Here is a 23,353-nt window from a genome sequence, read left to right on the forward strand (position 1 = left end):
GGTTTTAGAGGTTTCTCTGCTTCAGCACAGCTGATTCTAATGATTGTAGTTCAGCAAAAGCCTGTTAATCAGCTTTTAATGTAAATCAGCTTTGCTGAAGCAGAGAAACCTCTAAAACCTGCAGGACAGCAGCCCTCCGGGACCCACTTTGGGGATGCCTGGTGTATACCGTGTTATAGGAAATATTTATACCCTTTTTCCTCTATAAAACTTATTCTTTGATGAAAATATGAAACGGTTGCTATTGTTCCAATGGCTGCCATCAGATCCTTTAGCAAGTTTGCTGTGAAAGGAAGCGGCAGAACGAGCCGGGAAACTACGTTACATAACATTAGGGAAGAAAGCCAAGAAATCCTCAGAGGGAGAAAAAAAAAAAAACTCCTCGGCAGGAAAACAAAGGACCTTAGATGGATGGAAAGAGAAACCAGGGAGCCTGAAAAGGTGACTTTGATAAGTTTATTACTAAACCAGGCAATGTTTCAACAGGTTTTCATTCAGAACAGAGTTATGCCAAAAAACCCCAAACATTTTTCTTCTGAAGCCTGAGGGACATGAACCTTATTCAGCTCTTTGTGGTTCAGAGACGCTGAACCACAGAACATCGCCAGAAGTCAGCAGGACACTTTGTCAGGAACCAAACATAAAAACTTTCCTTTTCAGAACCAAACTACAAATGGTTAACACAGCTAACATACACTTCACTTATTACAAAAATATTCATCTTGTTAAGCTTCAGGCCAAAACAGAAAACCAGTCACTTCAGGTGAACCATGCAAGTTTAGCTCCGACCGGTTCAAACCGGTGGAAGTTTATGGGATGTTTTTGCCAAATTTCGGATAATTAACGACAACCGAGAGCAGACAGTGACACGCGTGTGACGCAGAAACATATGGAAGGAAATCTAGTTCAGCATTATTGAAAGCCAAAGCCTTGCAAGAAAAGGAGAAATTGTTTCAAAAATATTTTTAAAATGTAATTTACAATATGAACGCTAAAGTGAAACCAATATCTTAATAGTTTCGAGATTTAATTTTTTTTTAACAATCTTTTCACATCCACCGAAAAATTGCAATAATTGAAAGGTGAAAAAATAAATGTATATATTGGCTGTTATGTTACATATACATTATAAGTTACTCAAAATTTTAATTTGCGAATTTTAAAAATGTTCATTTTTAAAACGAACCAAATTTCCTTTTTCCTGAAAGGCGTTTACGATAATACTGGAACCAATTTCTCTCCGTAGCCATGGTGTTCACATCCACACAAACACTGGCGTGTCCATGGAAACTTAAAAGAAAAACGGGGAGGAAGGGAAGATGGCCGACCGTTCCAGCTGTTCGCCGCTGGAGCAATAAAATTAGAGCGCCGCTTAGACATTTCTGCTTCGAGTCCTCGCCGTCAGTCGGTAGCTGGTGCGTCACGTCCTGCTGGAGAAGGGGAGGGTGTGAAAACTTTTTCTGTGGCAGGATTAGTTCTGTGGAGGAGGTGGAGGGGGAGCGGGGGGGATCCCGAAGGGCGGCATGCCGGGCACCCCCATGCCCATCATGGTGACAAAGTTGGAAGGGTCCATAGGTGGCGGAGGCGGCGGCGGGGCGTACATCATGCCGGTGGAGCCTGGAGGAGGAGGGGGAGGAGGCGGGGGCGCCCCGGGGGGCAGCGGGGGCTGCACGCCGGGCGGAGGCGGCACCATGGATTGGGATCCGATGGGGAGCGGCGGCTGGGCTGCGGACGCGGCGGGCTGCTGGGGCTGCTGCCACGGCGGCAGGCTGCTGGAGGCGGGGCTTGAGGTGGTGGTGGTTGTATCTGCGGAGTTAGAGGACACCGTTAGACGTGGCGGAAATTTAACCGGACGCTCGCAGCCTCCTGATCGCTTACTCTGCTGCCAGGGTAACGGGGTGCTGGTCGCCATGCTGCTGGTAGGAGGCGGCGGTGGAGCCTGCTGTTGCCAGGGTGGCAGGGCAGCGGATGGAGGAGGAGGGGGCTGGTTGCCGGGAGGAGGAGGTGGGGGTTGCATTATGCCCATGGGAGGGGGGAGCATACCTAAAGGGAAAATTAAAGAATTAAGTTTCTGCTCCGGAAAACATAAAATTGTTTTTCTTCCTTTTTTACATAATAAAAATAGAAAAGTAATAAAACGAGATGATAGAAATGCTGCTGCCAACGTCATAATTATGGATTTCTAAATAAAAGACAAAATTCTGAAAATGTTTAAAATAGAATCATAAAACCTAAACAGAAAATACAGGTGGAGGTCTGTCTTCCTGAAAGTTGAGGAATAAACTGCCTTGTTCAGCTGAGTTTTTCTATCTAAGATGTTCGTCTCTATCTGCTCTTCTTGAGTGTGAAACATGGCGGCGTCCTCCACAGACGCTCTACTCTAACCTCACTGATGTTTTTCTGCAACTTCCTGTTTTGCTGCAAAAAACGACCAGAAATCGGATCTTTTTAGTTTAATAAAAGATGGAACCTATAGTCCATATTGGTCACATTTCTACACTATTCTACAGAATTCTTTAAAACTAATTCTATTCAGTTTATTTCTATAGCTCCAATCCACATCATGTCATCTCAGGTCACTTTCCAGTTCAACCAGATCATCCAGTCAGATTGATTCAAAGTTTTCTATCTAAGGAAAACCAGCTGATTGCATCGACTCATTGACTCTTCAGCAATCCCTCACACTAAGCATGCTTGTAGCGACAGTGGAGAGGAAAAACTCCCTTTTAACAGGAAGAAACCTCCAGCAGAACCAGGCTCAGTGTGAGCGGACATGAAACATTATCCGACATGTTCTGGATTTTAGAACATTTGCAGGGTAGTTTTGAAGTGTTACGGCTGTGGAGTGAATTTGTTTTTATCCATTATTGCAAACAAAAAATACAAATAAAGGAAATTAAGGTGAACAATAAAACGCTTCCCGTTGATTCATCCTCCGACCAGCTTAAAGACCAACGTTCCTTAACAGACCAGGAAAGCACTGCTTGGTCAAGATTTTCTAATGAGGCGTCATAAAACCAAACAGATATTTCCTCAAAGTTCAGAAGTATGACAAAACTAAGGAGCTGAAATCATGTAAAGTGATTCTATTCAGTCCAAAAAAGTGAAAAAATAATCCACTGGACTTTATTTCCAAGTTTGAAGATGTTACTCGTCCATCAAGGAAGCTTTTCCAATCAAAATGTCAGACACACCATTGAGTTCCAGGCTTTGTGGGCTGGTTATCCTATCAGCGATGTGTCAAAGTGAGATTGTTTCAGGTACTTTGAAGCGGCACTAACTAGGACTGTGAACGTCCGTTTGACGAGCTTGTTCGCCATCTACAACGCCAAACGACAGTTCACCCATGGGTGTCCCCAAAGACTGGCTGTAGCGCTACGTGTTTTGGCTTCGGGTGCAAACCAACAGATCGTCACAGAGCTATAAACTAGCGTCCTGCACCTACAATTTTGGGGAGGTGTACCAGAGTGTGAGTTATCTGCGACACACATGCAGACCTACGTGCTTTCTGAGCATAAACCAGGATTTAAAAAACATGCACACTGAAACAGGTAAACCAGCTCCACCCTTTATTAATGGGAGTCATTGAGGTCATTATTGGCCTGCAGTCCCAGATACTGGCCCATTCCTCTGAAAAGTCAGACGATCTAGCTCCTCTGGACAGATTCTGCTGTCCACATTCACCTAAAGTTGGGCGTACATTGTACAATTTTTTGCCCTTTTTGGGCCGATTCCCCAGTCGTGAGAATTTTTTGATCGGGCCAACTTTGTAGCGATGATCGACCACCTTTTAATCCGAACAATCTGAGGGGCGGTCTTTTACAGCAAGTGAGATGGGAGAGATGTAATATGACAGAACCTGGGTCCACAGGCTGTAGGAGATCTTGGAAAAATGGTTCCAGCGAGCTATACTTTAGAACATGCACAATCATTCCTCTCGCTTCAGACCACCCCCTGAAACCACGCCTTCAAAACGCATGAACGCTAGGGATGGGACGATTTATGAAAACCGTCCGAACCGTTCGGTTCGACTGTCTCGGTTCGGTTCATGCGCTGCTCCTTTTTCTCATAGGCGAAGCGTTTGCACTCCGGAGCAGAAGGGGGCGGTACTGCGACCAAAGCCAACCACCAGTAGTAAACAAGAAGAAGAAGAAGCGAAGCAGTGTAGCCGGGTGTAGCAGAAAAAAATCAGTTGTGGTGGAGAATTCTGTGGGTATGGCGAGTGGGAAAGAACAGGAGTTGGAAGACGCGCCAGCAGCACTTTATAGTAGGGATGCACGATATTGGGATTTTGGCCGATATCCGATATGCCGATATTTTAAAACTCATGTAGCCGATAACCGATATCGATACCGATGTTAAAGCTGGACAAAAATAAGTAGTCATTGAAAATAGCAGTTTTGTTATCCATTTCTGACACTTTGAAAAATAATAAAGTCAGTCTGAAGAACGCACAAGTCTGCTCTGATGCATGCTCGATAAAGAGGGCGGGGTGAGAACAACATCCGGGGATTTTATGAGTTCTCGATCTGGCGTTCTTGAGAATTGGAACGGTACTCGGGCTGAGGCTGATGACGTGCCACGAGTACACTAGAACGCTCAAGAACGCATATTGAGAAATCTCTAAGACTTCTCCTATTTATATGGAATGTTTTCTTTCAAAAACAGCCTCCATTTTTTGCTGAACATTTAGTCCTTGAAAAAAAAAGTCATAATTATTTAACAAGGCGGGCACTAGGTGGAGACATTAAACTTAGGGATGCACGATATTGGGATTTTGTCTGATATCCGATATGCCGATATTTAAAACTCATGTAGCCGATAACCGATATCGATACCGATGTTAAAGCTGGACAAAAATAAGTAGTCATTGAAAATAGCAGTTTTGTTATCCATTTCTGACACTTTGAAAAATAATATACTCAAATATATTTTCATATGCTGATATCAAATAGATTTTTAAAAACGCGGTATCGATCTATTTTACTTTCAAAATCTGGTGAAATTTAATCGTTCTGTTACAAACTCTCGTGATATTTTGCAAATTCTTGTGAGATTTTGTTAGTAAAATAGATCGATACCGCGTCAATATATCAACATATAAAAATATGGCAACATTTGGTGAATTTTCGGGGGATTTCGTAGCATAACGATGACATATAGCAATATTTCATTAGTAAAAGAGATTGATATGGTGTTTTTAAATGGCAATATATCAGCATATGAAGATATTGGGATATTTTAATGGATCAATATTTTTTCCCTTGTCTTTAGAAGTAGACAAGGGAAAAAGAAGTAGTATTTTTTTTTTTTTAGACTTTAGAAACTCAGAAGGCTGATCAAATATCGGGTTAAATATCGGTGGGGTGGCCGACGTCCGATATTCAGTTTTAAGGCCGATACCGATAGGGGGCCGATTATATCGTGCATCCCTACTTTATAGGTCTGCTGTATGGGACCGCTTTGCATTTAGAGTGACCTACGATGACGGCGGAAAGAAAGCTGTGGATAAAAGTGCAACAGTGTGCAAGCATTGTGCAACATGTTTTGTTTATGCTAACAGCAACATGACCAACATGTCATGCTAACCCTGAAATCCCTCATACTCCATCAGCGCTCCGCCCCGCTGCGCTCCAGACCGGCTGCTCAAAGCAAAGCCTACAGCCTCCACTGTGGCTCCCGTCCGCTCCGCTCTGAGTTCCTTGGAGATGGTAGAGAGCATGCACCAGATGATTCAATTCAAAGCAGCAAAACATGCGGAAATGATCCAGGGTTTCCGCAGATCATTTAAAATACTTACAATCCATTATTTTTTGGGGGATTTTTTCATTAATTTCATAAATTTTTATGGGATTTCGGTGTAACAATCAACATACCGAATGGAACCGAAAACCGTGACCAGAAACCGTGAATCGAACCGAACCGTGGATTTTGTGAACCGTTCCACCCCTAATGAACGCGCACGCTGTCTGCAGCGCGTCTAGAGTAGCTGGAGCAGCGCTGCTGATGCAGAGCGCTATGATCACTCCTCTGAAACAGTTTATTAAGGCCTTAAAATGCTGAAACCTGCCGGCAGAATATGTTCACTTTTATTATCCTGGTGCTGCAGTTTGGATTACGTACACGAAAAAAGCCTTCCAGCCGGTACAGCAAACTGCGAAGAGGCGATCGGACCAGAGGCTGCTGTTGAATGGGATTCCCAGCGCCGGTATGTGGGGGTCTGAGCGGCTCCCACAGAGAAATAATCTTTGAAGGCAGGATGGTAATCTGGATGAACTGACTGCACAGACCATGTTTTCAGGAGGACTTTCTCACTTCAACATAGATTCTAACTACTTTTTACCTGCTGATCACAGCTAATATAGCTGCCATTGCTCCAGGCAGAGAGAGGATAGGGTAGCTCCGCCCACCGCGCATCAGACCCACTTTACCACCGTGCAGCTAAAGCAGCAGAACTGAACTTGTACATACATCAAAAATGAAAAAGCGCGCGTGTTTTTGCTACTTTAAGTGTGAACGTTGCATAACTCTGGCCAGCTGCCAGCCATAGGGGTCAATTCGTTCATGTGTCAACGTACACGAACGGGGGGGAGGGACAAGCAGACAACCATGATTGACTTGTAAAGAACCAATCGTGTCTTTTGTGATTGGTGGCGGTTACTCATTGATTTCTCGCTGTAGCGTTTCACTTCCAGACCTTCTATTTCACTGCTTGCTAAGCAGCTGTGGGGAGACCTTTAAGCAGGCTAATGTGTGCCAAAGGTAGCGGTTAAAAGCGTATGACCTCCCGTCACCCGAACCCTTTCTGCCCTTTGACCTTTATAGCTTTCCCTCCACACCGAGGAAAATAGGTCAGCGTCTCTATGGAAACGCCACAACCCAAACCAAATGAGCCAGAAACATGTAAATGGCTCCAACAGTCTTCAAACTTGGAAAAGTCCAGTGGATTGTTTAACTTTTTGGAACAAAAATAGAAAATAAATAAAAAATACATAAGTTTAGCCTGCAAATTAATCTAAAAACCTTTGAGATTTCTTTTGAACTGCATGTTCTTTAACATTTCATTCTTTTTTATATTTTCCTTCCATCAGTAAAGTAATGATTTATACAGGCTGAACGGTTTAGGTGAACGTTTCCCATCAGATCAACATCAATAAGGTCTCATTACAGAAACCAGAACTGGTCCCGGGTCGGTTCTTACTCATGGGGTGTCCGTGAGGTCCAGGTCCCTGGACCATTGGAGGGGGAGGGGGCTGCATCCATGGTGGAGGGAGGCCATTAGGGTTGGGGGGCATTGGGGGCCCTCCCATGCTGGGCATGGGGGGTGGGTAGCTCTGAGGGCCTCCGGGCCCCGTAGGCCCCCCCATCCCCGGATAGTTCCTGTTCTCAGCGGGACCGGAGCTCATCCAGGGGGGGCGGTTCTGGTGAAGAGTGGGGGGGGAGGTGATCAGGTCAATGTGTGAAAGTTGTGTGAGATCCAGCAGCGGTTTGTGTCCCAAACTCACCGGCGGCGGCTGGTTGCTGTTGGGTCCAGAGGCCCGGGGAGCTCCGCTCGGGGAGTTGGAGTGTCCCCCCCCAGAGGTGGGCACCGGCGCCTCCCCCAGCTCAGCCATGAGGGACAGGTATTCCTTATCCATCCGAGCCTTATCCTGAGCCGACTGTGGCGGCTCACCGCCAGTGGCTCTCTGGCCTGTGAAGGTGCTGTCACCGAATGGGAAAACGGCGTTAAGCTCCAGGCGTACCGCCAACAGATCAGCTTAAAGTACCAGAGGGACGCCCCCGACCGTTACCTGGTGTACTTGCAGTCCGAGGAAATGTGACCGGCTCCTCCACACTTGGTGCACAGGGTGGTGTTAGTGATGCTGCGGGGCTCGGTGTTCTGCCACGGACGAAGGATCCTACAACAAACGCATTTCTGTTCAGCATCAGGATGTGGAACGCTGAGGCCCCGCCTCCCACACACACCTGTTATCGTCCTCCCTCAGCGTGCCGTTCAGCCTGGCCAGCTCCCTCAGCTGCATCTTCCTCAGGTCGTTCTGATCCTCTGGGGTCTCGATGCCCTGCTTCAGGATGTTACGGATCTGTGGAGACAATCCGGATGGTGAACCAGGAGGGGCCCATCTATCAAATATACTCCATGTATCTCGTGTTTTCCCCACGCACAATAGTTCAAGTGTTTCTATCGAAGCCATAGAGTCCAAATTCACATGACGACATCAAGCCGTCTGCATCTATATCACAGAGTTTTATTTTTCCCACATACTTTGAACCGCTCCTCATAAACAGGATTATTTTCTGCATGCAAGCAAACTAAGCAACCGGCAAACGAAATGTGGCGACAGCAGATGTTTGCGCTAAGCAATATATGGCAGCGGTTTGGTTTTCACACCAACGACGTCGTAAAAAGGCGTTAATTTGTAAAACGTGCTGCAAAAACCATTGCTACAAAAGGTAGCAGTACTAATTTATTCCACCGCCTGAAAAGTAGGGGTGTGAATAATAATCGTTTTGTATCGATGCATCGATCCAACAGCCGACGATCCGATGCATCGATACGTCCGCAAGAGAATCGATTCATGTTTTTTATTTTCCCTCCGGTCTATTTTTATCCATTTGCTCCTGGGCGCAATTCTCCTCCCGTGCTGCGGTGGCGCTAAACCTATTTTGCCCTCCTACCTCGCTTCCTGGTTATAGTCTTACAGCAGTGTGTTGCAGTGAGCTTGATGCAGACATTTTAGATTTATGCTCAGTATTGAAGCGTGGTCTGAGCTACACGCTGTGGGTCTAGATACGGCCGAGGCGGCGAGGAAGTGGGGGCGAGTTTAGTCCGACGACGGAGGGACATGAGGGCCAAAAAGAGCGGAGATCCAGGTGGAAAAAGGGTCCCAGCGTTCTCGCGCACCTCGCTCTTCTAGCGGGTCAAACTTCACGAGTTGTTTTCCGCAATTTCGGTCATAAAAACAAAACAAGCCGGCCTCCTGTCTGCGGTCAGCTACAATGTGGGAGAGGAGCAGCGGAGCGTCTGTGGAGGGGGCGGAGCCTCTGGAGCCGTGGTATTGCATTGCTCTCATTGCACTGATTTAGTGCAGTATTTTTTGATGCAAAGCCTTTCAGAATCTATAACTCAGGGATATTATTATCTTTCAGTGAATTAAGTTTTAATAGGAATAGATGGAGAACAACTTTTCTACTTCTGTTATTTGCTGCTGTTTCTCAAATAAAATGCATAACGATATTACAGCTTTCATTGATTTATTTCAAATTTGAAACATTGTCTAGCCTGTAAGGTTAAAAAAAAAAAAAAAAAAATGAACCAATTAATCGAATCGAAGTGTTTTTTTTGAGTATCGAAAATAATCAAATCGTTGGGTCAGGAAATCGATACTGAATCAAATCACCATGATGGATGGGATTTACACCTCTACTAAAAAGTAATCAGCTGTAAAATGAAGAATGTCGTAATGTTAAATCGATGCGCTGTGAAGCCGATGGAGTTTGAAAAAACGATCCCATATGAGAGAAACAGGAAGAGATGGAGGGAAATCACATTCGCTATTTATACATTATTTAAACGTTTATTAGATGCTCTAATACCTGTGATGTTCAGAGGTTTTTCGGTTTTTCTCTAAACTTGGAAATGTTCTCAGTTTTATAACTTTTTGTGCGGCAAAAATAATTTTTGCCTGCGATTGGTCTAGCCTCAATGCCTCAGGCCCTAGAACTGGCGGGCCAATCACAAAACAGAGATGCGTTTTGAATTTCTGGATGGAAAGTAGGCGGGGGTTTGAGGGCGTGACAACAAAGCTGCGCAACGCTGGAGAAGCACAACAAGGAATATGGCAACTACTGAACAGTTCTGGTTTGACTCAGCTTTAGAATCAGTTCTGGAAGGATTAGACTTTGGGGTTTTCGTTTAAACGTGAGCCGGAAGCAGGAAGAGGCTGTACGCTCGTTCATTTTTAAGAAAGATGTATTGGCCGTTTAATTCTCATTCATCGGGGTCAGACTGCCTTCCATATTTAATCTCACATTTCGTCTGGTTTATCATTGGTTTCAGTATTGTGTGTTTTTGCTTTGTTTCCTGTTTGGTTGCTGGGATCTTGTTTAAGGTTCCGACACCCAAAGATATCATGTTGCAGAAAAGCAATTTTATGCACTCCATTGTTTTTGAAAGTAATTTATACATATGGTGATATATATCGTGTGTCGCAATTATAGCCCGAATATATCGTGATATTAGCTTTTCTTCATATCGCCCAGCCCTATGGTGAACCCGAACGCCAGCGGCATCGGAACCCCCCCGGGAGGAACTGGATAAAGGCTTACCTGCTCCACGGCTTTCTTGACGTTCTCCATGGTGTTGGCGGTGACCAGGGCGTGCAGAGGCTCGTCTTCACCTGGCAGCATCTGTCCATCTTTACGGCCCACTTTCCCTTCCTTCACTGATCCTTTTCCTCTGATCATGATCTTTGCGCAGCATTCTTTCTCGATGTTCTTCAGAGTATTACCCCTAAAAACAAACATAACGTCATTTAATCAACTCGATCGCCCATGAGAAGGGTTAATATATTTAAGAACCAACCAATCGGGTCCAACTTACCGCGGTCCAATCAACAGACCCACAAAGTTGATTTCAGGGTATTCGTCTTGAGGGATCATGACTTTATCGCTCACTCTGGTGGCGGGAGGCCTAAAGAAGAACAGATCCTTAAACCCAATGTTTCTGGTACCAGGTACCGCTGGTAAAGCAGGTCCAAGTGTTTAGCCCAGAGTTTAGGTCTACCGGACATGGTTGTCTCTTTAGGAAGGTCTTGAGGCTCCCCTCATAGCCGGTTTCCATGGAAACAAAAGTCATACCTTCCCAACAACCCAACACATATTTTTCTGTTGTTCAAACTCATTGGTTGTGGCCGATTTGTGGGAAGCATCTTGCTAACCAGTTAGCATCTTAGTGCTAGCAGGTTCCCAATGGGTAATTCCATAGGGACCAAGAAGCACTAAATTGGTGACTTAGAAACGACGCTGTCAAGGAACGCTATGGACAGCGGAAACATGCAAGAGGAGGAGAGTTTAGTGTCGGAGGTCGTGGATGAGTCTCCTCCGTCATCCATTTTTTATTTAGAGCAGGAAAGCGGGGACGAAGATGTTGTGGAAGAGGACGCCAGGGCGGCAGAAGCTTGGTTTGGTGTAGAAGGCTTCCAGCCATACATGTTTGAGCCCTTGCCTCGCAACGCTGCCAGTTCTGTTAGCTCTACGCCTGCCGAAGACACAGACGTCCATCCCCGTGAACACTGGGACGCAACTCAATGGGAAAGGAAAGGATTCTGATTCCAACCGTTGCGTATATTAGCTGCGACACATGAATCAAGATGCTATGACCGAAAAAGATTTGATTGACAGATGACCATTGATATGTGATTGGATGAATTTAGGCGTTCAGGCTGACGTAGAACTAACTGGCCTGCAGAAGATAATGAAATAAAAACACAGATTTTAAGACAGGTTTTTTTTTATAGAAATTTTCTAACTTTTGGGACAATATCATCTGATAAAGATTACATTTATATACATGTTTAAGCCAGAATGATTTGACATTTAAATATGACTTCCCTACGAAAAGTTTGATTTCTCTTATGTCATATACTGACTTAGACATTTACTCACTACAAAAGTGTTTCACTCAGTTTGCTTCACCTGCAAGGCCAGACGATGCCCGAGTGAGGCTGTTTGTAGACCAGACATACCTTCTTCCCATAACAAACCAAATTCTTTCTCAAGGTTTATTCATAACATGTTACTGTTTAACCAAAGTGTCTGTAATTTGTTTTGACTCTGACTACTTTCCATTATTATAAGTAAGGGGGAACGAATGCTGCCCAGATCAGAACAGGGCTGATTACCGTTTAATGATGAACCGTTCTCTGTTTGCAAAGATAAAAATAAGCCGGGCATTCCCTGTTCGATTTTTTTCATTGCACGCAGCTTGAGTGAATTTCCTCAATCTTCGTTTATTTAACTGGAGTAAATAGTTGAATAATACCCCCCAAAAAATCAGGAGTTAAAACATTTAAAAACATAAAAATATTCACTTTATCCTATTCTGTGTTTATTTCCTCTTAGTTTTGTTAAGCAAACTATGAGGCTCAATCAACTCAGAAAATAAACCTGATTCTTTTTCCTCTGAATTTCTGTCCATAACCTTTTATGATGAAACAAAATAGCTAAATTTTGCCCGACACAGTTTCCCAATAAAACCACTGCCTATCGACTAGAATTCTACTGGTTCAAACTGGTTTCTTAGATACGATATGAGGCGTCTTGTTTGCATGTAAAATAATTTTCACGCTTTCCAAAAAAGTAAAAAATCCAACTGGACTGACTAATATCTGACATTTTGTATTGAAAAAGCTTCCTAGATGGGATGAGAAACATCTTCAAACTTGGAAACAAAGTCCAGTGGATTATTTAACTTTTTTGGAATGCCTATGACCTGGATGACTGAGAATCGTCACCAGCGATTTTCACACTTTTTTACCCCACTTTCTTAGGAAAAGGCAACTTTAAACGCTAAAATCATTCGTCATATAAAAATCCATACTTGTAATCGGCCGGGGGCTTGAAGTCGGGGTTGAGGGCGATCATCTCTGTGATGAGGGAGTGGCGCTCCTCCTCGATCTTCTTCCGAGTGCGATACTCGCGGGTGTTCAGCCTTTTGCCCTCGCTGTTGTAGATTGGCTCTGGAGAAGGAGACCTACGAGCGGCAGACAAAATACAAAAAAAACGCACAACGATGACACCTTTCCAGAAGCCGGAGCGCCGCAATCCACAAGCATAAAGGCTCCCTAAAGCTGACTACCACCTAATACAATCTCAGGTTTATTTGGACTCCTGGTCGGTGCAAAAAAACAAAACAAAACCAGAACTAATCAGGAGGAGTTTTGCACCGACACGTTTAATAGGTGTAGAGTCCATTCTGTCAAACATTTCAGCTGTTTATGGAGGCGATTTAACCTCGGATTAAAGAGAATCATCAGAACCAGTCTTTGCCCAAACCTGCTTCTAAAAACTAAACCTGCATTCAGGATTTTTGGCCCACAAAAAAAAAAAAAAAAAAAAAAAAAAAAAAAAAAAAAAAAAAAAACAGATGAAGGTTAAAAAAAAAGATAATGATCAAAGCAAAATCTGAGCCGCTGGTGCTGACGTGGCAGTAGAGGGCCGTGCCTCTCCTTGGATGCTGAAAACCTGTGTCGCTGTGTTAAGGAGGCTCTGCGCTTGAAAAAGAGTTAGGTTGACGTGGGGTAATTTGGGTTAGAGGAAAGGAATTAGGATTAGATTGTCCACATGTTCCTACGCTCTCCTAACAGAGAGCAACTTTCAACTTCAAAACTTCCCAACGCCGTCGAGCTGCAGCATCTCTTCCCCCCTCCGAGCCGTTTCTCTTACGTTAGACAAGGAGGGGGGGGGGGGCGGCTCATTTGATGGACGGCTTCTGTTCTTCTGATATTTTTTGGGATGCTGTGGAGACATCTGAGGAACTAACAACAAGCGTGCAAGTTCAAGTGGCTTTAACTAGCAGATGTCAAGTGGAGAGACTGAGGAGGGTGAGCCGCTTCCTGCAAAAACAGATGCTTATGACCCTAAAGTTACAGACCGGCCCCCCTTCTTCTAAAACCAGTACAGTCCAGAGGGGAAACTGGAATGAAGCCACTTCACTGCCCGGCGACAAATCAATTCTGTTTTTAACTCTCTGCTCGGCTATAAAGAATCCTAATTCATAGGAACTCAACTCTGGTAAAATGGAAAATAACCAGCATTGAAAAAAAAAAAAAAGGGTTAATGTTCCCAAAACGCTAAATTATCTGAGCTAACTGTCCCCAACTCAATCAATTATTAGAAATAATGCAATTTAAAAAATGGAAATATCCTAAAACATTTACACATTTAAAGACTTGATTAGTTTTAATTCATAAAACAAGAAAAATAAACATTTTCTTCCTGGTTTAATTTGAAACATTGAGTTTGCAGAGAGAGAAAAGCTCTGGATTAGTCCACCGATGCAGAGAGAACTTCCTGCAATCACACTTGTTTACATTTTCAGCTGAGAATTGATTTCCTAAGATGCTTCCTGTTCTTTCATCCTTCTTTCCTTGTTTAATCATTTACACAAAGTTGATTTCAGGCCTTTAGTAAAACAGACATTCCCATCCCATTAATCATTCATTAGTTTTCCTAGAAGACTGGAATCCTATGACTTTTAGAAAGATTGAGACAAACAAATCCTTTCTGTTAATAATATCTCTGGAAATCAGACATGGAACATCATTTTATTCATCTTGAAATAACCTAATAAGTTCCCGTTTTATCTCAGGAAGCTTAATGTGTAAGAAAACATTTGTTAATTCAATCAGTATTTTATTTGATTAGTACAATAAATTGGTAAAATATGACGACATGCTATTCTAACTCAAATATTATCTCTATTTGTTATGAAAGTAGGATGAAAAAGATTGTCCTGATAAAATAAACATTTAAATAATTAATCATTAGTCAACTGAAAAGATCAATTAGCTTTAGATTAATTCATTCATTCTCCAATCAGCAATAACCCCTAATGGCGTCGTACTCAAGTATAGTTTGGAGATTGCTTCTCAGCAACTTATGATCTGTAAACTTGGGCTTAACTCATTTAGTAATCGATTAACTGGAGTATTTAACCTCTAAAATATGCTTTTAGCTCACAGAGAAACAACAATTACACCCAAAGTGTGAAAAAAAAAAAATATTTTATGTTTAAAAGTGTTTTCATCTGTCAATCTGCTCTATCCAGAACTCCTAAAGTGGGTAAGTTTTAGTTTCAGCTGGTTTAATTTCATAAAAAGTCTTCTTTTAAGAACCTGTTGCTATCAGATTATTAATCAATTTAACGAAAATATTCGACAGTAGGGCTGCAACTAATAATTATTCTGCAAATCGATTTTTTTTTAGATCAATAATCAGGTAGCCAAATGTTCTTAAAGACTTTTTTATGAAATTAAACCAGCTGAAACTGAAACTTTCACACTTCTGGATAGAGCAGATTGTCAGACAAAAAAAAAAATTTTTTTTTCTTTTTTTTATCGTTAGCGTTTTAGATCACTTGCATACCCCTTACTAGGGGTATGCAAGTGATCTAGATCTTGTGCCAATATCCAGGCATTCAGCAAAGATGCTGCTACATATCTGTACATCTGATTTGACCAATTAGATGAGCCATTGAATGATATATTACCTACTGGAAATTAAGTTGGAAAAAAAAATTGAAAAGTTTAAAAAGAAAAGGTCAAAAGTTAATAAGCCTAGTTAACAATTAAATTTAGGTTTAAACAAAAAATAAATAAATAATGTAAGTGCCAATATCAGCATTATTGCCTCTGAGGCTTTCTTTCACTCTGAGGGCGTTTCATGAATTTCTTATAGAAGCATTTTTGTTATTTTTCTTAATATAGATGTTTCGGTCAAGTTGGCGTTTCTTCTTATTACATTGACATTAATTTTTATCCATCAAAATAACCATATTTTTTTTATGTTACAGGTAATAAGGTCTTGACCCGGATTCAATAACACTTATTGGCTTGAAATGTTGATTTCCACAGTATTTCACTGAGTTCACTCCATCATAGCTGGACTTCAGTGTTCCAGTAGGAAAAATGCTAAATTTTCCTGTAATTTGACAAAAATTAAGCCTTTCTGCCATTTAAAGTTTCTGTTCAAATTCTGGTGAAACCATTTCCACTGCATCTCATTATCATTTCATTTCTTTCTGCATGTCGTCTCCTCTGCTGCGTTTGCATTGATTCAAAACCTTTTAAAACCTGTAAACATGTCAGTTTAACATCTTTAAAAAAAATTTATAGTATTGCTTCCCCCTTAGCCCAATAAAACCATTAACCATATTTAAAATTTAATACTAGCTACAGGACCAATTCTGCTCTTATAAAAGTAGTGGTACGATCTATCATTTGAATCTGGGCTAAACAAGTCACTATCTTTGCTAAACTAACTTTCTGAGGAAATAGATAAACTAGCATTCAAATCTTTTTAGAAAAACTGACATTAAATAAAACAAACTAAAATATAGTAACAGTTAAAAATCAACATTAGTCTTCCATAAAGGCAAGAAGGTAGAGAAAGTGTTACTGTTCGAGGGTTTAATCTTTTCCAACCTGTCCTCAGGGTTAACAGGGATTCCCAGGTCTCCTGTACGCAGTTTACGAGTCAGGTCTTCAATCTGCAGTTGGACTGGAAGAATTCAGGTTAGGAAAGAAAACAAGGATGGAGAGAAATGTGGTTACCACAGCAACATCAGAGAGACATGGCTCTGCACTTGAGAGAGAGAGCAACGTCTCAATCACTACTGCAGTAAAGACAAACGGGTGAGTCTGCTAAACCAAGAGGGAGATCGAATAAAACCGTGTTGGTTTGAAGGCTAAAGCAGAAGCCTGGAGTCAAAACCTACAATGCCTGAGAGGTCATTTCATTTAGGGTTACAGACAACCAACCGTTCCTTCTTTCACAATGATTAAGCATGGGAACATGTCCAACAATGAAACCGTGATTCCTAAAAATGCCCGCCTGCCTCCTCAACGCTTCAAAGGAGGCTTGACCTCCCCGAGCGCAGGTCACGCTCGGTTTAAAGGCTGAGGCATTTTGAGGACAGACTGGGCTCAATTTGTTTAGCAGGTTTCAGTGAGAAAAATAAAAAAAACAGGTGCTTGCAGTCACAGATCTAACACTGAGGGGCAAGTCTCGTATTCAGGAGGCAATGGAGAAAAGAATAGATCAGACATTTCATGCACATTATGAGAAACGGAAAGAAGTATCCCCTTGAACACAGATTCATTTTAAAAAAAGGATTATTCTGAGTTAATGAGGCGGATACACATCCCAGAGGCTTCATGTTCACAGCAATTTAATTCTGAAACTCTTGTTTTAGGGGATCTACTTGATAAAAAACCAAACTAAGTGGGACGAGGAAGGGTGGATACAGATGGATGTTTACATACCAGTCACCAACAACCATTACCAACGAGATGCGGATGTTAGTTACAGACAAACTGACCCATATGGTTTAGATTAAGAGTTCAGGGCTGTCCCTGATCCGTTTTCCTTAATAAAAATACCGATTTGGATTAAATGTTTTGGTCTTGAAGCTGCTATGATTTCAATCAATTTTCCTTTAAACTGATCTGGAAACAGATCAGTTTCTTTATCAGCCCTGAAACTGGGCCCGGGTTCCTCTAAACAGACCGGCGCTCAGATCAGGCCGGCAGCTTCAAGCCGCCACCTTAAGCTGTTGTTAATGGGTGTGAAAAATGGTATGCAAACCAAAAGGCTACAGAATAGCAAAGACAACTTAAAACCAGAACATCTTGCATCAAAAATCGTGATCATTTCTGCTCATCGGGAATATGTTGCTTCGTCTCATCAGCTGGAGTCAAAAGAGACGGCGCTTTAATAAACAGAAAAATGGATTTGCCATGTTCTCCACGAATGGATTTTTTTGGTACTTTTCTATGACTCCAGCTGTTTGGGACCTCAGCAGACACACAATAATCTGTCAGAAAACAAGAAACTTAATAATAAATACAATTAATCAGACATCTTTTCATTAAGCTAAATGTTTGAGAGCAGATGATCATCGTTTACCTATATAGGCTCTCTCCTGATCGCGGGTGAGTCCGGGGGGAATGACGGTGGGCATTCCCGGTATCACCGTCTTCTGATCAGGGGTCTCACTGCTCCATCGACTCTTTTTCCTTTTCTTTTGGCCAAAATCTAGAAAAAACAAAACCCCGAAAAATCTGTCAAACTTTGAAGCAATAGTCAAGGGAGTAACTTTCACTTTATAATCCTTTATTAGAAGAACCCAAAAAAGGAACACTTTTCATTTCCATGATACTGATATAGCAGATAGAAGCAAAATGTTTCTATAGCCTCTTTCCCACTGAAAATAGCGTTTTCAAACATGGGTCAACCCGCTAGCAATTGGCATTTAGCTCACTAACAATTGTCTAAAAAAAAAAAAAAAAAAAAAGGCTGACCATACCCCTCGATGACTGGTGAGACTATTACGCTGAGTTACTATGGATAATGTCACCAGTGCGACAGAAATCAGGAAAGTAAACAATGGAGAGCCACTGACAACCACTTATTTTTATTTATTCACTGGTTTGCTGATTGGCCAAAAGAAGAAACGCAGTAAAAATGAGTACGTGTGCAGCATTTGGCTGCAAAAACAAGCAGTTACCTGGCTGTGGGAAGACATCACATGGGGAGATTCACACTCAGTGAATGAAAATCCATAAATACGCCAATGGATCCTATAGTATGTAGGGTGACATTAGTCTGGCTATTTCAGACCGACTTGAAAATATTAACATTGTGTCTAATGTTAGAAAAAGTAAATAGAAAGAGTAAATAGAAAGTACTTCACTGTGAAATGTCAATGTAATAATTTATTAAGTGGATAGCACAGTAGTTTTTGTAGCGTTTGTTGTATTTCTCATTTGAAAAAGTAATGTGCTTTAATATATTTATGTTACAAATATTGACGGATATATTGTAGTTATATTGACGGAACAAAAAAAATAACTCAAACATTTGACCCCTATATATATATATATATACACACTATATTGCCAAAAGTATTTGCTCACCTGCCTTGACTCACATATGAGCTTAAGTGACATCCCGTTCCTAATCCATAGGGTTCAATATGACGTCGGTCCACCCTTTGCAGCTAGAAAAGCTTCAACTCTTCTGGGAAGGCTGTCCACAAGGTTTAGGAGTGTGTTTATGGGAATTTTTGACCATTCTTCCAGAAGCGCATTTGTGAGGTCGCACACTGATGTTGGACGAGAAGGCCTGGCTCTCAGTCTCCGCTCTAATTCATCCCAAAGGTGTTCTATCGGGTTGAGGTCAGGACTCTGTGCAGGCCAGTCAAGTTCATCCACACCAGACTCTGTCATCCATGTCTTTATGGACCTTGCTTTGTGCACTGGTGCACAGTCATGTTGGAAGAGGAAGGGGCCAGCTCCAAACTGTTCCCACAAAGTTGGGAGCATGGAATTGTCCAAAATGTCTTGGTATGCTGAAGCATTCAGAGTTCCTTTCACTGGAACTAAGGGGCCAAGCCCAGCTCCTGAAAAACAACCTCACACCATAATCCCCCCTCCACCAAACTTTACACTTGGCACAATGCAGTCAGACAAGTACCGTTCTCCTGGCAACCGCCAAACCCAGACCCGTCCATCAGATTGCCAGATGGAGAAGCGCGATTCGTCACTCCAGAGAACGCGTCTCCACTGCTCTAGAGTCCAGTGGCGGCGTGCTTTACACCACCGCATCCGACGCTTTGCATTGCACTTGGTGATGTATGGCTTGGATGCAGCTGCTCGACCATGGAAACCCATTCCATGAAGCTCTCTGCGCACTGTTCTTGAGCTAATCTGAAGGCCACATGAAGTTTGGAGGTCTGTAGTGATTGACTCTGCAGAAAGTTGGCGACCTCTTCGCACTATGCGCGTCAGCATCCGCTGACCCCGCTCCGTCAGTTTACGTGGCCTACCTCTTCGTGGCTGAGTTGCTGTCGTTCCCAAACACTTCCATTTTCTTATAATACAGCTGACAGTTGACTGTGGAATATTTAGGAGCGAGGAAATTTCACGACTGGATTTGTTGCACAGGTGGCATCCTATCACAGTTCCACGCTGGAATTCACTGAGCTCCTGAGAGCGACCCATTCTTTCACAAATGTTTGTAAAAACAGTCTGCATGCCTAGGTGCTTGAATTTATACACCTGTGGCCATGGAAGTGATTGGAACACCTGATTCCAATAATTTGGATGGGTGAGCAAATACTTTTGGCAATATAGTGTATATATATATATGATGTACGATTAACAGTATGCAAGATATAATTACAATAACAATGTAATAAATACATATATATTACATGTACATCATCAGTTTAGCACTTTCAGCTAGGGATGCACGATATAATCGGCCCCCTATCGTTATCGGCCTTAAAAATGAATATCGGACATCGGCCACCCCACCGATATTTAACCCGATATTTGATCAGCTTCTGAGTTTCTAAAGTCTTAAAAAAAAAAAAAAACAAAAAAAAACAATACTAATTCTTCCTCAAAAACTTCTTTTTTACAGACTTAAAAACTTCTAAAGACGAGGGAAAAAAAATTGATCCATTAAAATATCCCAATATCTTCATATGCTGATATATTGCCATTTAAAAACACCATATCAATCTCTTTTACTAATGAAATATTGCTATATGTCATCGTTATGCTACGAAATCCCCCGAAAATTCACAAAATGTTGCCATATTTTTATATGTTGATATATTGACGCGGTATCGATCTATTTAACTAACAAAATCTCACAAGAATTTGCAAAATATCACGAGAGTTTGTAACAGAACGATGAAATTTCACCAGATTTTGAAAGTAAAATAGATCGATACCGCGTTTTTAAAAATCAATTTGATATCAGCATATGAAAATATATTTGAGTATATTATTTTTCAAAGTGTCAGAAATGGATAATAAAACTGCTATTTTCAATGACTACTTATTTTTGTCCAGCTTTAACATCGGTATCGATATCGGTTATCGGCTACATGAGTTTTAAAATATCGGCATATCGGATATCGGCCAAAATCCCAATATCGTGCATCCCTACTTTCAGCACGTCTGTGTTATTGTGTGATGTGATAGTGATGAGCCTATTTTTTTTTTATTCCAAGTTAAAGTAATCTACCGATACTATGAAACAGCCAGTGTGTGTCAAAGTGATGAATTTATCTTTATTTTAAAAGCCTTTAGTTCCAGTGAAAATGTACCAATATGGCGGCCGGTGGCTTCACTCCAACCTTGTACTACCAGTGGGCGATCAGCAATCCAGTGAATAAACAGATCGGTGAGAGCACCATGTAAAGAAGCCAGGGCTTAGTTGGTGTGTTTTATTGTCTATTATCTGTCTGAATCCTGCTTTACCAGAGCTGCTCCATGTTTATTGAATGTAAACAGAGTTGTTTCTGGTTCTTTGAGGTGAAGCGAATGGCACGGTATGATGACGTCTGTATGTTGTGTTCAATGGTGTCAAATAATTTAGCAGGTCAACCTGGCTCTGGTGTTTCCACAGCATGCAGATCAGAACCGAGGCGATTTTAACACGAGTCGCTTGCAAAGTTGTTTGACCCGGGTAGACATGCGTTTAAACCGGTTTCTCTGCTCGCTGGTAACGGGTATAGAAGTTACATTACATCACATTTTAAAGGCAGGCCAATATGTTCTGATTAGGGCTGAAACAAACGATTATTTTAAAAATGTATTAATCTGTCGATATCTTTTTATTAATAATCATTATAGGCAAAGATCCTAAAGACGACTTTATGAAATTAAACCAGGTGTAACTCAACCTTTTCCACATGAGGACTTCAGGATAGAGCATGTTGATGGACAAAAAGTTTTTTTATTTTATTTTAAATGCAAAATTAATATGTTTTTTTTTTTACAATGTTGATATGATTACTGCTGTGAGTGGGTCGCTCTGTCAGCTAAAGGCATGTTTAAATCTCTATACTACAGTTAACGAATAATTGATTACTAGATTAGTTTGGCGATAATTTCAATAATCGATTAATCTGATTCATTCTTTGGCTCTACACTTATTGAACCAGCATCTGTCATCCTGTTGAGAAAGCGTGGCTCCATGTTGACAATAAAGGGGGAGTTTTTCCAAGTCTGTCTGCCTTAAATTATGTCACATTTTTCCCCATGCTGTCAAAATCAGTATTGAGTATTAAGATGCACCAATCCATTTTTCCCAATCTAATCCAAATAAGATACATTATAAAAATACTAATGTTAAATTATTTAAACCTCAATATGTGAGGAAATAAATCATTATGACAAACAAAAAAAGGTAAAAAATAAAATATTTAAATCACTAGTCCATCCAGTCCAGCTAATTAGTCAATATCCGAGCCAATTTCTGATCCTTGTCCTGAATATCATAGAGTTTCTAAAATATTTTCCTGGGTATCGATATCAGGATTAAAGTTTTACTTTATTGAAAATCCAAATCACAAGTGGGGGGGGGAAGACTACAGGAAAACCCAAAATTCACTGTTGTTGATAGTGGTTAAAACACAGTAACCGTTACAAATACAAGTCAAATGATACTTATTCCAATTACTAGGCATCAGTGCTTTGTTGACCTGCCGCAGGATGCTAACTTCGGGTCTTTAAATGCTAAACACCTCAAGAAGTCAAGATGATTGTCCTCCTTTGTCGTTTAGGGGGTAAAAAAAGCTCAGCTTTACTGTCAGCAGATATACAAACACTATGAGGACAGATCCGCTTAATGAAGAGGCTGCTAAGCAGAGTTAGCAAACGGCGCGGACTCCATTTCATGAAGGCCCTGTTAGCATGGGGCTAACAGGTTAGCATAGGGCTAACAGGTTAGCATGGGGCTAACAGGTTAGCAACTTACCAGTGTTGGCCATTCCGGACCCCGCGGATGTCTGTGGCTGAGCCTGGGTGGAATAATTAGTCCCGGGATTAAACTGGTGCGCCTGAGAGAAGGCGGCGTTGGGCATGGAAGCCGGATAACCCTGGAGGGAAGAGAACGAGCCAGGGGGGGCCGGGGTCGGCATCAAGCCGTTACCCGCTCCGGGCCCAGCTTCAAACCCGCGTTTAGCGCCGATACTGGGGTGCAACTTCCCAAGGGGAGTTGCATTCGCTCCAGTGGCCATTTCCGATTAAATGCCCTTTAAAATGGCTTTTAATCGATAACCCTCAAGTTTACTCAGTAAATGGTAAATTTAAATAAAGTAAACCCGCTGGAGCGGTCCGCAGCACCTGCGTCTAATGCTTTAATCAAAATGGCGACCGACGGGATCCAAAGGGGCGATCCCAAATGACACTTCTTAACAAGACGCATTGCTATTGGGCAGCGGGACCCCTTCATTCTGGGATTTCATTGGCTAATTTGCAATTTTTTTTTTCTAACTGAAAGACGCCCATTCAACATTCTGGAAGAATCAAAAGGCACGAAGGTATGGAAGCCCGTTTCCGCCACTCTGTAAAAAAAAAAAAAAAAAAAAATATTTATATATATATATATATGTATCATTATAATGAGATAGTAACTCAATTTACTGAGATAGTATCTCATTATAATGATATATATATATATATATATATATATATATATATATATTTTTTTTTTTTTTTAAAGAGTGGCGGAAACTGGCTTCCATACAAAAGCTATTGAAGTTTGCATAAAGTTT

General features: G+C 41.7%; 1 protein-coding gene across 1 annotated transcript; it reads right to left on the reverse strand.

The window, feature by feature from the left end:
• Positions 1-445: 445 nt before the first annotated feature.
• On the reverse strand, positions 446-22,971 carry sf1 (splicing factor 1). Its single transcript, XM_038302517.1, has 12 exons — positions 22,555-22,971; positions 17,686-17,814; positions 16,203-16,278; positions 12,599-12,751; positions 10,601-10,690; positions 10,327-10,510; positions 7,966-8,081; positions 7,791-7,898; positions 7,506-7,701; positions 7,202-7,421; positions 1,879-2,043; positions 446-1,806 (listed from the first exon to the last, which is right to left on the reverse strand). Exons 1-12 carry the CDS (start codon positions 22,814-22,816, stop codon positions 1,472-1,474), a joined length of 2,034 nt encoding a protein of 677 aa, XP_038158445.1. The 5' UTR covers positions 22,817-22,971; the 3' UTR covers positions 446-1,471.
• Positions 22,972-23,353: the final 382 nt, after the last annotated feature.

Source organism: Cyprinodon tularosa, unplaced genomic scaffold, assembly GCF_016077235.1.
Source record: "Cyprinodon tularosa strain WSP-4 unplaced genomic scaffold, ASM1607723v1 ctg493, whole genome shotgun sequence".
Classification (NCBI taxonomy): Eukaryota; Metazoa; Chordata; class Actinopteri; order Cyprinodontiformes; family Cyprinodontidae; genus Cyprinodon; species Cyprinodon tularosa.

Coding starts and splice junctions, on each gene's coding strand:
- sf1 (XM_038302517.1), bottom strand. CDS start 22,816: ATGGCCACTGGAGCGAATGCAACTCCCCTTGGGAAGTTGCACCCCAGT. Junction 12,752..16,202: donor CCTGTTAACCCTGAGGACAG/GTTGGAAAAGAT, acceptor TGCCGCTCGTAG/GTCTCCTTCTCCAGAGCCAA. Junction 10,691..12,598: donor AAGCCCCCGGCCGATTACAA/GTATGGATTTTT, acceptor GTTCTTCTTTAG/GCCTCCCGCCACCAGAGTGA.